Below are 14,679 nucleotides of genomic sequence, written 5' to 3'. Positions count from 1 at the left end.
AGCAGTGGACTGAGATGGCAGTAAGTTTATCTGACTCTGATTAGTTGCCTAGCTTTTGTGAGCATGGTATTGTCCCAGGTGCCTCACTGGAAGAACCACCTCTTGAACTTTTTAAGGAATATTACCACCGTTCTTTTAATCATCTTGTGAATTTTGTAGCTATAATAAAAAATGCAAGAATCATGGGCACTGCAATTTTGGAAGGAATGAAAAGGACAATTTGCATTGAACCAGAACAGAATTCAATCAGCACCATGTGTGTAACATGCAAGTAATCTGCTTTAGCAGAAAATCCAAAACTTCACCAATTAATATAAGAACTCATGCTGGCAACCCTGGGAGAGAAGACTTTGAAACATTTTCCTTGTATAATTATTAAAGAAATAAACTTTAATGGCCTATCACAAGTCACTTTTAAAGCCTAAATTAAAGACTAGTATATTAAAAAATTAAATAAACTGCCATCAACTAGTTTAACTTAAATCTGACCTGTCTAAAAGTAGTTATACTCAAATGAGAAAAGTCTTCTAGATATGAAATAGCTAAGTTTTGATGTGCCATTGCAGAGAAATCCAATTTCAGCTTCATTCAAGACATGGCCAAAAATCAATGCTTGGCAAATAGAAAATAAGAAACAAAAATCAGATGGGAATAAAATATAATTGTGACGCTTCTAAAAGGGTATTCTAAGCAATGAGGAATCAGACCCAGAGGAGAATGGCTTTATGCTTCTCTTTTAAGATAATGCTAACACTGAAATAAACTAGCAGATAATGCAAAGGAATTTGCAAACTCCAGATACTATTAGAGTTGCTTAGCCACACACTTGCAGGTAGCAGCTCAAAGCTCCTGCACTGCTTCCAGAATCTCAGTAGGCATGACTTGTCTATACTCCAAGAAAGAAGACTCAGATTTTGTTCCGCAGAAGCTGACAGTTCAGGCCTATCCTTTCAACTTGTAACCACAACACAGAAATTCCTCACAGTGAAGGAAACTCAAATCTGCCCTTGAGTGGAGGCATGGTTGGAGATGGTTGGAAACGAAGAAACTTTCCTTTGTCAGAATCTACTGTACACTGCAACTGCTCACACTCCATTCCAGAGGGTTCTACCTTATTGTCCGTCCTGTACAATGAGTCTACGAAGTCATCAGGAGGGTTAGTCAGGACATGTAGACTGCTGTAGTACCTTCAGGCTGCTGGAGACATTCATTTCTACCTCATTTGACCTGGCTGGAGCAGTTAAGTAACTGACTCAGTGTTTGGCTCAGACTAGGAAGTGGATGAGGGAGGGTGAGCTGGCTGAAGCTCAATCCACACAAGATGGAGATAGTGTGAAAAGCATTGTGAAGCATCCAGAAAAAACAGAAGAGATTGGATGCAGTAGCTGATTTGGGGGAGGCAGCTGTCCTGCCAAATATTCTGGCAGGACATTGATATGATGGGGGCATGCCTCTCTATTCTGGACTTTTACCCTTTTAATTGTGCATTTCTTAAGCTACCTAAAGCTATAGAGAGGTGCCATGAAAAATAAATGGCTCCACTGACCCAAAACTCATGTACATGGTGTGTGAAGGAGCACCAACTGCTGGTTTCAGCCTATAGCTGGAACAGCAGCTAGAAGGTCTGCATTGTTTTCCCCTTCCCCTGCCCCACCTCCCTGTGGACTTTTGCCATTAACAGAGTGGGTGAATTCAATCTCTTTCCACCACCACCCAGCTTAGTTCTCTGCACAAAGCCCAATTACTTGACCTTTGTGCAGGAAGAGGTGGATTTCACCCTGGGAGTTTTGGACATTTCTCTGCCTGTCATTTTCACATCTGTCACAAAAGAGGATTTAATTCCAGAGCACTGTCCCTACCTTGCAAACACACCATTTCAACATATAGACCCTTTATGTCATTTTCTTTCCCCAGGAGACAGTTCAGATGCCACTGTGGGACTAAAATAAGTCGGCAAAGCCACCTTTGTGTTCCCAAAGCCATTAATGCTTCAGAGCTTTCCCTATCATGCTTGGATGGTTCTGCAATCAAACACACTTTCAAGGGCACTCTGCAAGCAGCAGTTCTAATAGACTTTAAATTTAACCTGAGGCTCCATTAGCAAAATAAATATATAAATACAATACATAGTCTTTATCAAGAAATCAGGATTACAAGACAAGCCTTTTGATGAAAGAAGACGACGCAGGGTAGGTGATGTGATCAGTACAGCCTCAGAATTTCAATGAGATACAGTGCTGTGCCTTACATATACCCACACGTTGTTGATTGGCTGAAGGCAAAGAATATTGTTTCACTTTAGGCCAACTCTCTTCCCCTCCACCTCCCTTATTTTTACACAGTGAGACTAAACGGGATTTGAGTCACATCCATCACAATAACTAAACCTAGGAAACAGTATGGGGAACAGTGGTATGAAAAGATGGGTAAACTTAAACTCCTGGTAAAATTGAGTAATCAGGATTTTGGGTGGGTATCTCCATAGAGATGGTGAGGGAGGGATGGAAGTAATGAGTAGTACTTAGCTGTGCTGATGCTCAGTTGAAATGGTGATTAGAGCCTAAAAATACTTATGAATACATCCTTTTTGCATGTGTGTGTGCGGGTCCAGTACCGATCTCGGCATCAAGAGCCATGGGTTATGTTACCTCAGCCATGCTACTGAAGCCTACTTTTTCAAAAGTGGCCACTAATTTTGGGTGCCTTAGTTGACTGATACTCAACTTGAGACATATGGGGCTTGATTTTCAGTGGAACTGAGCAGCTACAAAAATGTGGTGGGTATTTGGCACTGAGGGGTCCCAAGTTGGTTGTGCAAAAAAATGTATGCAGCTGAAATTACAGATCATCTAAGATCAGTCAGAGGGAGATTGTAATACTTCCCCACCTTCTCACACCCTTTGATCACAATACACAGGCAGTGAAAAGTATTCTTAGTCCTGGTTTGAATTTTTATCAAAGAGAAATGAAGATGAAAAAACAGAGCAGGTTCACCAATAAGCAAGTGAAATCTAAGCTCCTTCGCTCCCTCTCTTTCTGTAAAATAATTCACTATTAAATTGATCTCTAGAATCCACAATGGATTTAATAGCTCTAAACCCTTATGTAACATTTCCCTTCATTACTCTTTAACAGCACTCAAGCTGAGTATTAGGACTTGCATTGCTCTCTCACTCCCTGTAAACCAGCGCTGCATAATTGGTTTCAGGGATAAATAAGGGAGCCATAATGTTAGCCCCGACAGACTCTTACAGAGATGGAATTGAAAACCACCTGCCATTCTTTACTATTGCAGAGAAAACAGATCACATAACGTGTCTTGTAGCAAAACATGAAGGAAAAGCTTGACTGGAAGCAGGGATGAGAAAAGCAAATGGTTGCCAACACAAACCCACAATTTCAGTTCCAGCTTCTCCTACAACACGCTGGTAGCCTCTCAATGGCATGGGGGAGCTTCTGATAGCCAGAATCAGGCCAAATTCTGCTCTTGGTTCAACTGCCATGCAGGCTCATTTACCACAGTCAGATGTGAACAGGGGTAACCAAGGGAAGAATCGGGCCCATTATCTGCTACTCAGAGGAAATCCAGAATGTATTTATGAATAGACATGTTTACTTTAGAAGCAGCATAATTTATTCAAAGGCACAGTTAATACTGAAGCATGAAAGTTAAAATTTCTCTTTCCAGTTCCTCCTACACAAACCTTCCTTCCCAGAGAGACCCCTGAGTACCATATTCAAATAAGTATTTTACGAGGGAGACATTCAGAATTTAATTGAACCTCATTTAACTGCTTAAAACTTTAAAGAGAAGCTCTCAGCAAGAGCTCAGGGGAAAACTCAGTTTTAATGAGGTGGTATTCCAGGGTAAGGCGGATAAACAAAGATTCTTTGATTCCCAAGTCCTTACTAACAGGATTTTTCATTTAATTCCTTCTATATTTTCTTATTTATAAAAACAGGGATTATATAACATAAAAACAATGCAGAACTAATGCCCTTATGCTGATGCAATATCGCTTACCACTGACCTATATTTCAAAGACTGTAGTTCTTTTGAAAGTGTTTTAGCGTGAGCTGGTGCATTTGGCAGGTCTTTTTCTAATTTACCCATCAGTCGTAATGAGTTTTCACAGTCTCAGATGCAAAGGATTTTTTTTTTTTTAAAGGAAGAGATTAAAATGCATGACTTAAATAGAGCCTTCCCATCTGGTTTTCTTCCAGAAGTATCTCAATTGGCTCTGTCATTAAGAACACAATACCACTCTTTCTTGAGCTTTCTAACGAATATAGTTATGTTCCTGGGAAAATATGGAGAGAAAGAACTAAGATCAGTTGAATGTGGTGAATAGGAGAAAGGATTTTGAACCTCAGGAAAGGCTGTTCGTTTACTTGGAAGGATTATGTATGTCATTTAAATAGCATAAGAGTCTTCAGGAACATTATCTGTTGCAACAGCCAATTCTAACGTAGAACAGCTGATAAGAGACAAGTGGTACAGGTTCTATGAACAATACAATCCCTCAAACAGTATGAGTGTTTCTCATATCCCCTATACCAATGTAACACAGGAATAACTCAGTTTAAGTAAGTGGAATTACATAGATGTAAAGTTGGTGTTTGACCAGAATCAGGCCTTATGGAGTTATCAATGTGTATTTCTAGTTTGGAATTTTAAAAAAGTACTTTCTGTATTCTGACACAGGTTCTCTCAGACCAAAGGATCTGAAGTAGTTAGTCTCCACGGTCAGCATGCACAGTTCTCATTTGGATTGAGAAGTACTCTTGGGCAGTGTCTGTGTATTCTATGTTCTGTGCCAATAGACCTTTCAGAAATTAACACATGAAAGACTGAAAGCCAGCTACAGATCTTAGTTAAAATGGTGTAAGTCTGGAGTAACACCACTGAAGTCAATAGAGTTACTCCAGAGTTACACCATGGAACTGAGAGCAGAATCTGGATCTAAATATAAAAAATTATGTTACAGAAATTTACTCAAAGCAAATATGGCATGCATGCCTTTTGTTTCATATTGGTCATAGCTAATTTCTTTAGTTATTTATTTGTATTGAAATAGCACCCACAGGCCCTAGTCCTGCTTGGGGCCTCATGGTACTGAGTGCTGTTCAAACATACAGGAAGACATGGACTCTGCTTCAAAAAAAACAAATCTTATTTCGTTTGGATGCAGGTGTTAAATTTTGTTTGAAATGAGTTAAGTCTAGCCTTTCTGCAATACCGTTCTTATGAGCTGAGCATTTATTCAAGGAGAGGCTATATTCTCTCCCATTTATTTATTTAAATGACGCAGGCAGCAGGGATCTCCAGGAGCTTTCTTTCATGGAGTTTCCTTCTCATCATTCTATTAAGACAGGATTTTCCCCTTACTGAATGGTGGGATGGGGGAAGTGAGGTTTGTTCCACAAACCAGTGGACCTTCTGAGATGCATGCAGCTCTCAGGGAACCCACGGAGACACTGTTCTTCCACACAAAGGCCACAACTACATGTATATCAGATACCATAAGTGCAGCTTGGGAAGAGGGTAGCACTGGGAGGGAGATAAGCATGGTCAGAGTCTCCCTACAGTAGGTCTGTTCAGTGCCACCTCAGATGCTCCCAAAAGCAGAGCTTGTATAGAGCCCTGGTGGGAATTAAAGCCATACCCATCATCTGGAATCCTCACAGAGGGTAGAGGGAGGAACACTACCTCACCAGCACTAGAGTAACTCTCTCCCCAGGCCACAAAAATTTAGCAACACCAAAAGTTACACCTCCCTTTGCCAGATCTACTGAAATTGCACCATAATCTGCAAATTGGCTGCAGATTTAACAAGTCTGCACAGCTTCTCTGGAATGGCATATCTAGCCATAATGCATAGTATTGGTATCTCTGGGGACACCATATACAGGGACTCCTTCAGAGAGTCTTCAGAATCTGGCTTTTGGAACAAATTGGCATTGTCAGTCTTTTTCTAGCCTCCCACAGTGCTTGACATGCCCTGTGAAACAATGTAATGTCCTGAGAGTCCATGCCTTTGAGCAGTTTGCCATGGGTTTTAACCATTCCCCATGACAGTTATTATTCTTTGGTCCGTCCACATCAGTCCTAGTTGTTTCCACTCCCATTCTCTCATGGATGTCATCTGCATGACCAAGAGCTTCACCAACCAGATTAAGAAAGCTTTCAACTTGTTCCTTCTACTGTCACGAGTTGTCTGTCTGCCTAGCAAGGACACCATCACCATTGTCTTTATAAGGAGAAGTGTATCCATTTTTGCAGCCCAACAATCTGAGAATTCACAAGGTAACACGGACTTGTCACTAAGAATAAACCATGGCATGTATTTTTTGTGCAAGGTTTTAATTCTAGCTGACATGTGGAAGCCTAGTGCCAGAGATGAGACCATTTGTGACACTAGCAGAATGAAACACCAATACCAGTGACTACCAGGCAGTCACCAACCTGTTTTAATATTAGAATTCTTTTGAGGCTTTGAGAGGGAAAATGGTTTGCAATCTTTTATACAGGACTCTCAGATGGTTACTGTTAGGAATTCTAAATGCAATTGTGCCCTGAGTTGCATTGGTGTAAATCTGCAGTAATTCTGTTAATAGAACAGAGTTTCTGCAATGTATTTAAAGGCACAATGTGTCCAGAAATCTGTCTTTTGTTTTCTTTCCATATGATTTTTTTTTTTACACTAGAAGAAACTGTCTTGTTAGCCAGGTGGTCACTGCCAGAACCAGCCTACAAAATACCAATTTTAACTGAAGCGCAAATATGGTCAGCAGTGTGACTGGAAACATAGCACGGTCTTTCTCAAGAGATCTGCTCCATGGAGCAGATTTTGATCTCAGTTAATGCCAACGTAAATTCCAAGTAGGGTGACCAGATGTCCCGATTTTACAGGGACAGTCCCAATATTTGGGGCTTTGTTTTATATAAGCTCCTATTACCCCCCACCCCATCCTGATTTTTCATACTTGCTGTCTGGTCACCCTAATTCCAAGTAACTCTATTTACTTCAGTGAAGTTACTTCCAATTTACACTATTCTATGAGAAATCAGATTCTGACATCTGTGCCTTTAATCCCATTTGTTTATTTTAGTAAGAAAACTAAAGGTCTGCAGCAGCACAGCATCCTGGTACCCCCTTGTGACCTTCTGTGACTTATTGCAGTAGTGACACTATCTGTTCCCCTCCTAGTCCCAACCACTGTCCTGCAACAGGCCAGCAGGCTCTGTCAAGTAGCAGTCTTCAGTTCAAAGAAAAGATACAACAAAAGGGCCTTCTGCCCCTCATGGGCTACCCTCCACGCTTGTAGAGTGCCGACCCTCCAGACTTTTTCCTTAGAGGCTCTGCTCCTACCAAGCTGCTGATCCTCAGGCTTCTTCTCTGGATTCCTTCCCCCAGTCTGATTCTCCTCAGACTGGATCCTTAATCCCAACCTACCTCCAGCCCATTTGCTTGGGAGTTGACTTTTTCCTAGGCGTGCCCGAGGAGACTCCTTCTTCCCTACCACCTCTTCCCTTCAGGCCCTATCACAGGAGAGAATCTCCTTCCTGTAGCTCTCTTCCACAAATAAGCTCTCCCACCCAACTCTTCACCATCTGGATCTGATAAGTGAATTGAGACACCTGATCCCCAGCTCATCATGATCAGCTGGGTGGAGGAGGGTAGCTGATCTGTCACAGGTGAGGCTAAATCCAAATCCTCGTGAAGGACCAACAACCCTATGACTGGTCCCAATCCTGCAGATCCTTACTCACATGAGTAATCCCCTTGATTTCAGTGGAGCTTTTATAATGGAAGGACTATGCATGTAAAGGTATGCAAGCTCAGCCCCAATGGTTTAACCTTCTTTTGCTCCTGTTAGACCCAAAGAATTGACACAGTGATGGGAGAAGGAGCAGGCCTCTCATCTGGCTCACATATCATCAACAGAATTGTTAGCAAAGTTCCACATACAGAATCTTTGTTATTGGTGTTGACTGGCAAGCAAAAGAGAACCCAGCTTGCCATTCAGAACCCTGACTCAGCTTGTGGCACTGACAATTGTAAATAGCAGAATACAGCTTTTCACTTGTGACCAAAGCAAATCTCCAGTAAAGGGCAGGAAGAGACTATAAACACGGCACTCCACAATGCCATTCTTGCAACTGTTTTTCAGACTAAAATGGCACTTTTAGCAAAACTATATATTTCATTCTTTTATTCATTGTGATACATATTTCTTGCCATGTGACATTTTACACTGAGAACGCTGGATGTAGTTTTTCTTTACTAACCACAGCTCTTCAGAAAGCTTCTCTGTGTTACAGTATCACATTCACTGTATAGAAGACTGCCAATCTATTTAATCAAATGCATCCCAAGACTGCTTCATTTCTCTCTCCCTGCCTTTTTTGAATCATCACAGAATTCTTGCTCTTGATCTCAGGACACTTGTTCCTAAAAGACATGAATAGATCCTCTTTCTTCACTGACATTGCTGCTGCCTCTACTTATGCACTACATTGTCTGTTTCAAGCTTTCATTATTGTACCTACCACAGAGGACTGGACATCTATATTTTATCATCTCAAAGCACCTTTGAACCTACATAGACAACACTACCTTGGATCTGACAATATGCTGAAGTTCACCTGCTAGTGACCTTTGGCAATAACCATTTTCCACTTTTTGACGGTTATTCCTGGCTATGCCTATGGGGACACTCAGTTCCGCTGTAGACAAGGGTCTCTCTAAACCAAGATAAAGGCAGGGTGGAAGACATTTTCCTTCTCTGTTACCCAAGGATACTCCTCTCGTACCACTCCCCTCTTGGAAATCCTCTACTGACTGCCTCTTAAATTCCATATCACATTCAAGCTTCTCACCCTCATCTTCATGGCCTTCCACAGTCAAACCCTTGCCTATAATTCTGCTCTCATTCCCACCCACTTCCCTTTCTGTTGTCTACTCTCCTTCCAAGTTACATATTTTTCCTGCTTTTTCCCCCTGTGCCATTCCCTATGCCTGAAAAACCTTCATTCTTTTTCTGCATTAAACCATCACCTTTTCTTCATTCTGGTTTTTCTTTATTTTCCAAGATGTTTGATAGTAGCAAAGTGGACGGGAATCTTCCCACTGACTTTAATGGAAGTTGCACTGAACCTCAGAATAAAGAAGGCTGGTCTTGAGGTTAAGGCATGAGATTGGGATTGCTGGGGTCTAGTCTCTCTTCTGCCAGATCTCTCAGGCAAGTTACCTCACCTTTCTGTACTTCCGTTTCTTCAGCTGTAAAATGGTAGTAATGAATGAGACTTAGGTCCGGTGCAACCATTTAGGCAAACTAGGCGGCCACCCAGGGTGCCTAGTGGTTGGGGGCGCCTAAAAGTCCCCTCAGGCGAGGAGGTGGAGTGGAGGTGAGCTGGGTGGGGTGGCGCGCAGGGGGGGCGTGCGAGGAGGGCTACCCGCAGTAATGGGGGAGCGGCGCACAGGGGAACAGCTCCGTGCTCCAGCTTACCTCCACTATGCCTCCTCCACTGAGCACACAGCCCAGCTCTAAGTCTCCTCCAATCAGTGCCGCAAGCCTAGGCGGGGAGGAGAATTAGAGCAGCGCCAGCGTGCTCAGTGGAGGAGGCAGAGCTGAGGTGAGCTGGGGCGGGCTACCCAGGCAGGGTTAGCTGCCATGGCAGGGGGAGGAGTGGGGGGAAGTCTCCCCAGGCAGGGTTAGCTGTCGTGGCGGTGGGGGAGAGGAGGGAAGTCTCCCCAGGCAGGGTTAGCAGATGTGGCGGGGGTAGGGGGAGTCTCCCTGGGCAGGGTTAGTTGCCGTGGGGAGACGGGGGGAGAGGGGTTAGCTGTCGTGGTGGGGGGGGTAGCTGCTGCGAGGGGGGCTCCCCAGGTCAGATGCTGACTTAGCTGCCGTGGGGGAGGTGGGGTTAGCTGGGTGGGGGGGTGCAAGGTGGAAGTTTCGCCTAGAGTATGAAACTTCCTTGCACCAGCCCTGATGAGACTTCCCTACCCAAAAGGGCTCTGTTGTAAGTCTTGATTCATTAATATTGAGATCCTCTGATGGAAAGTGTTAAAGAAATTATATTAAGCCAGAGCAATAAAGTTTCATTTCAACTTCACCTAACTGAATTTAAGAATGCAAGAAATTATGAAAAAAATTAAAAAAAAAACTCAATCCATTTAGTCCAATATACTTTGCCCTACTGTTGAAAACAAAAGGTGCAATCTTTCATTTCACAGAGGCAAATTGCTGGGAAAAGTAAAAAGTGGTTGTGCTATCTGTTAAAAATCTGTTTCCTCTTACCCAAGACATAAATCTCACTGTTGACTACAGCTGTGCTGAAGCGGTATTTGGAGTACTTCATTGGTGTGCACTCTGTCCATTTGTCTTGGCCTGGGTCATACTGCAACATTCTGTTACTTAATCGATCCAGCTCATCGTCAGGGAGATCCATCTGTATGAAATATGACAGCCATATAATAATACAACATTTGGAGCCCTCTGGACGCGCCTGTGTGCAATTAATCACAGCAGACAGCTGAGCAGATAAATAACATAAACACATCAATTATAGCTGTGAAGTGATTCATACTCACTACGATTTACCAACACCCATGACTTCTGGCTGGAAGTACACTGTAGAAGGCAGATGAATAACAGTGCATTTATATTCTATAGCAAAAAAGCTGAGGATTTGGGTAATAACAAAACATTTATGGACACAGCTCTGACAGAACATAGCTCTTTTACAAGGCCTCTGTGAAGCTCTAAGAATAAGTCAAAACCTTTTTTCAATACATTCCTTTCCTCCTGAAGACTGAATTTCTATTTACTTGGTTACTCATGCTGTACCATGAGTTTTGATGGAGTATTTTAAAGGCTGCTCTAAGAACCTCTTTATATACAATATTTGTTCTAAATTAACATATATTTATTTAACCAACAAATAATTAAAATTGAACGATTGTTAAATCTTTCCATTTAATACCTTTAATACTAAACCCCTGCCTTCCAGCTACAGCTTTGATCCCATTATACTCCTCCCATACCAACTCCTGCTACCCCTGTTCATTCCAGTCTTCCTCACCGTTTTCTCTCCCTTTTGGTGTTACGTAAGACGCTATAATTATGTTTTCAGAGTACGGCACCTTTAAATGTAAGCAGTCTGCTGTGGGGGAGGGCTCTGAAGTCTTTCAATGAGAGAGAGCACACACATGCATCCTCTGCTTACTCATGGGGTTGTTATATTTGTTCTTTTTTGCTTGTTGTTTTCCTTAGTATAAAGACACTCTGACATCACGGCCATGGAAAAGGAATAAAAGCCTAGATAATGAAAGTAATTTACACTGAACGTGTGTGCTTTGCTCTTTGCATATGGAACTCTCAACTTTACACTTTTCTTCCACTGCTCCCAGAGTCCGCAACCATCTCGCTGCCCTCATCAGCCTCCTCCCAAACCTACCTGTGATAGCGACCCTCACTCCCGGAGCATCCTATCAGTATAACATCACAATTACATCCCTGCCTCAGTTTCCCCAGTGGGCTTTCAATAAGGGCAACAAGACACACGTGTATTGAACAGGGACCCTGCAGGGGTCTAGTTTATGTAACCCAAAGGTGGAATAGTATACAAATAGGCCTCCTCATCAGCATCTCTAGCTGAAGGGGGAGGGGGCTGAATTAACCTGAGTCCATCAACCCCACTTATGTCCAGGTCCCTTACCTGCAAGCCTCTCTTGTCCCAGAATCATCTTCTGGAGCCAGGGCATTTTGTCATTGGCTGGGGAAGGGTCTCTCATTCTGGGTCAAGATCCCTACAGACATCAAACCATGACCATCCATCCTCAGAACAGCCTATAATTCCTATGATCAGCGGCTTCTGTTGCTACGCGATGAAGTCCTTCCACAGAGGCCAGGGGCCACTGAGCCTTGGCATTCAGAGCTCCTCCCTTTTGAAGCCTCTCCCAACTAGGAACATTCTTTATTGGTTTCCTTTTCTAGTGGAGGGTGCTCCAGGCTGGGATTGAGGGGTTTGGAGGGCGAGAGGAGGATCAGGGCTGGGGTAGGGGCTTGGGACGCAGGAGGGGCTCAGGGGTGCAAGCTCTGGGCAGCGCTTACCTCAAGCAGCTCCCGGAAACAGCAGCATGCACCCTCTCCGGCTCCTACACAGAGGCGTGGCCAGGTGCTTCTGCACGCTGCCCCATCCGCAGGCACCGCCCTTGCAGCTTCTATTGGCCACAGTTCCCAGCCAGTGGAAACTGCGGGATGGCGCTTGGGGTGGGGGCAGTGCGCGGAGCCCCCAGGCTGCCCCTAAACATAGGAGACAGAGTGGGGACATGCCGCTGTTTGTGGGAGTCGTGTGGCATGGTGGCATGCACACACCGAACAGCCCCCAACCCCACTCCCCAGCTGGCGCACGGGAGCAGGGCAAGCCCCAGACTCCGCTCCCCTGCAGCAGTTTGAGGGCCGGATTAAATCGGCTGGTGGGCCGCATGTTTCCCACAGGACGTAGTTTGCCCTCCCCTGATATACACCTTTAGTGCCTGAGAGAGGAATATTAATATTGAAGCAACATACCTACCACTGGGTCGTTGGTCTTAAAATCTTTATTTCACCACTGTGGCTAATGCATTCTGACCTGTGCAGGTAGATTCTTATGTAACTCCTTATCAGTTAATGCTAAACTGCTCATCCCAAACAACTGTATGCATAAATACGTACTCATGAATTGTCACAGAAAGTGCTAGTTGGAAGGTATCAGTTCCCAGGTGCCTGTATTTTTACCAGTCTTGGCTCAATATTCAGGACAATAGCTTCTCAGGCATTTTAATTCTTAGTTTTAGAGAGCTGTCAGGCTAGACAAAAGCTGGGTGTCTACCTTAATATCTATCTTTGTTATATTACAAACCACCCAGGTTGAGCTTTTTACAGCCATATTCTTTCCATGTTACGTATGTTCTTGTATTTTAATTATTTTAAAAAAGAGAAAGTATCTTTGTTCAGTTTCCGTGTCAGACCTACTCTCTTATCATTCTGTTGCCTCCTTAGGGATTTCTACACACAGAATATCTTAACAGATGCAAATTGTGTTTTCTGAACATGTTTTAGGCTTAAATTTTTAAAGATTTTTTCTAAAAAGTGGTCCCAAACCAATGAGATGTGATCACATTTTTAATATCCTACAGACAACAACATATATTATAAATGTCCCATATAAAGTCTAACACATTTTTTTGATGGAAAATTGCATTTGTGACCAAACTAATTTTTTGATGAAAAGCATCTGCTTTTCCACAGAAAGTTTTAACTTTTATTAAAAAAAACACCTAAAATATGGAAAAGTTTCCCCAAGAAATGGAGCTGAGCTGTGAAGCTTATATGGATTTGGACCTGAAATTTACCAGAGTTTATAGGGGTTGGATTTTGGATTCCAATATGGGTCCATGTCTTAGAATCATAGAACCACAGAGACAGAAGGGACTGCAAGGGTCATCTAGTCCACAGGTTCTCAAACTATGGGTCAGGACCCCAAAGTGGGTCACGACCCTGTTTTAATGGGGTCGCCAGGGCTGGTGTTAGATTTGCTAGGGCCTGGGGCCAAAGCCCAAGCCCCATCACTTGGGGCCAAAGCTGAGCCAAGGGTTTCAGCTCTGGATGGTGGTGGGGCTCACGTTACAGGCCGCCTGCCTGGGGCTGAAGCCCTGGGCTTCGGCTTTGCCCCCCTTCCCTCATGGGGTGGTGAGGCTTGAGCTTTGGCCCCCTCACTTGGGGTGGCAGTGCTCAGGTGGGCTGAGGCTTCAGTCCTGCCTCCTGAGGTCGTGTAGTAATCTTTGCTGTCAGAAGTGGTTCACAGTCCAATGAAGTTTGAGAGCCACTGATCTAGTCCAGCACTGTGCCAAGATACAGGATTTGTTGCATCTCTTAAACACAACTATTTGCTGCTGATAGAAAAGTTATAGAGGACAATTATTAATTAGTGGGATGTGAAAGTGCCAGGGAAAAGCTAAGTATAATTATCACCATGATTTATTTTTAATTAATATTTCGCTGGATTAAAAACTGAGTAAGGACTTCAGGATTTACCCCAGGGCTATACCTTGGTCTACACTGGGGTGGGAGGAGGATCGACCTAAGTTACGCAACTTCAGCTACGTGAATAACATAGCTGAAGTCAACGTACTTAGATCGACTTACCGTGGTATCTTCACTGCGGTGAGTCAACTGTTGCCACTCCCCCGTCGACTCTGCCTGCGCCTCTCGCCGAGCTGGAGTACAGGAGTCGATGGGAGAACACTCGGGGGTCGATTTATCACGTCTAGATTAGATGCAATAAATCGATCCCTGCTGGACTGATCACTGCCCGCTGACTTGGTGGGTAGCGAAGACATATCCAGGGCCAGTGCAACCATTTAGGTGACCTAGGCGGTTGCCTAGGCGGTCGCCTGGCCTAGGATTGGGGGGGCAGCATTTTCTTCTGCAGTGACCGCGGCAGCCGGATCCTCGGCTGCCCTGGTCGCTGCCAGCATTTAGGCAGAGGGAGCTGGGGAAGGGGAGCATGAGGAGGGCCACCTGCAGCAAGTAAGGGGCGGGGGGGCAGCATGCAGGGGAACTCCCCACCTCAGCTCACCCCTGCCCTGCCTCCTCCCTGAACACGCCGTGGCTGCTTCACTTCTCCTG

At 43.9% G+C, this 14,679-nt stretch overlaps 1 protein-coding gene across 2 annotated transcripts in view; it reads right to left on the bottom strand.

Moving 5' to 3' along the window:
- Nucleotides 1-14,679, bottom strand: part of KBTBD12 (kelch repeat and BTB domain containing 12) — a 46,801-nt gene that overhangs the window by 20,716 nt on the left and 11,406 nt on the right. For both annotated transcript variants that reach the window (XM_050958507.1, XM_050958505.1), the window contains exon 4: nt 10,306-10,456. In XM_050958507.1, the coding sequence (XP_050814464.1) occupies nt 10,306-10,456 (151 nt within the window). The remainder of the gene's footprint in view (nt 1-10,305; nt 10,457-14,679) is intronic.

Source organism: Gopherus flavomarginatus, chromosome 6 (assembly GCF_025201925.1).
Source record: "Gopherus flavomarginatus isolate rGopFla2 chromosome 6, rGopFla2.mat.asm, whole genome shotgun sequence".
In the NCBI taxonomy this organism is placed as follows: domain Eukaryota; kingdom Metazoa; phylum Chordata; order Testudines; family Testudinidae; genus Gopherus; species Gopherus flavomarginatus.
Note: the sequence above shows the minus strand (reverse complement) of the source record. Positions and strands in the feature narration are given on the sequence as shown.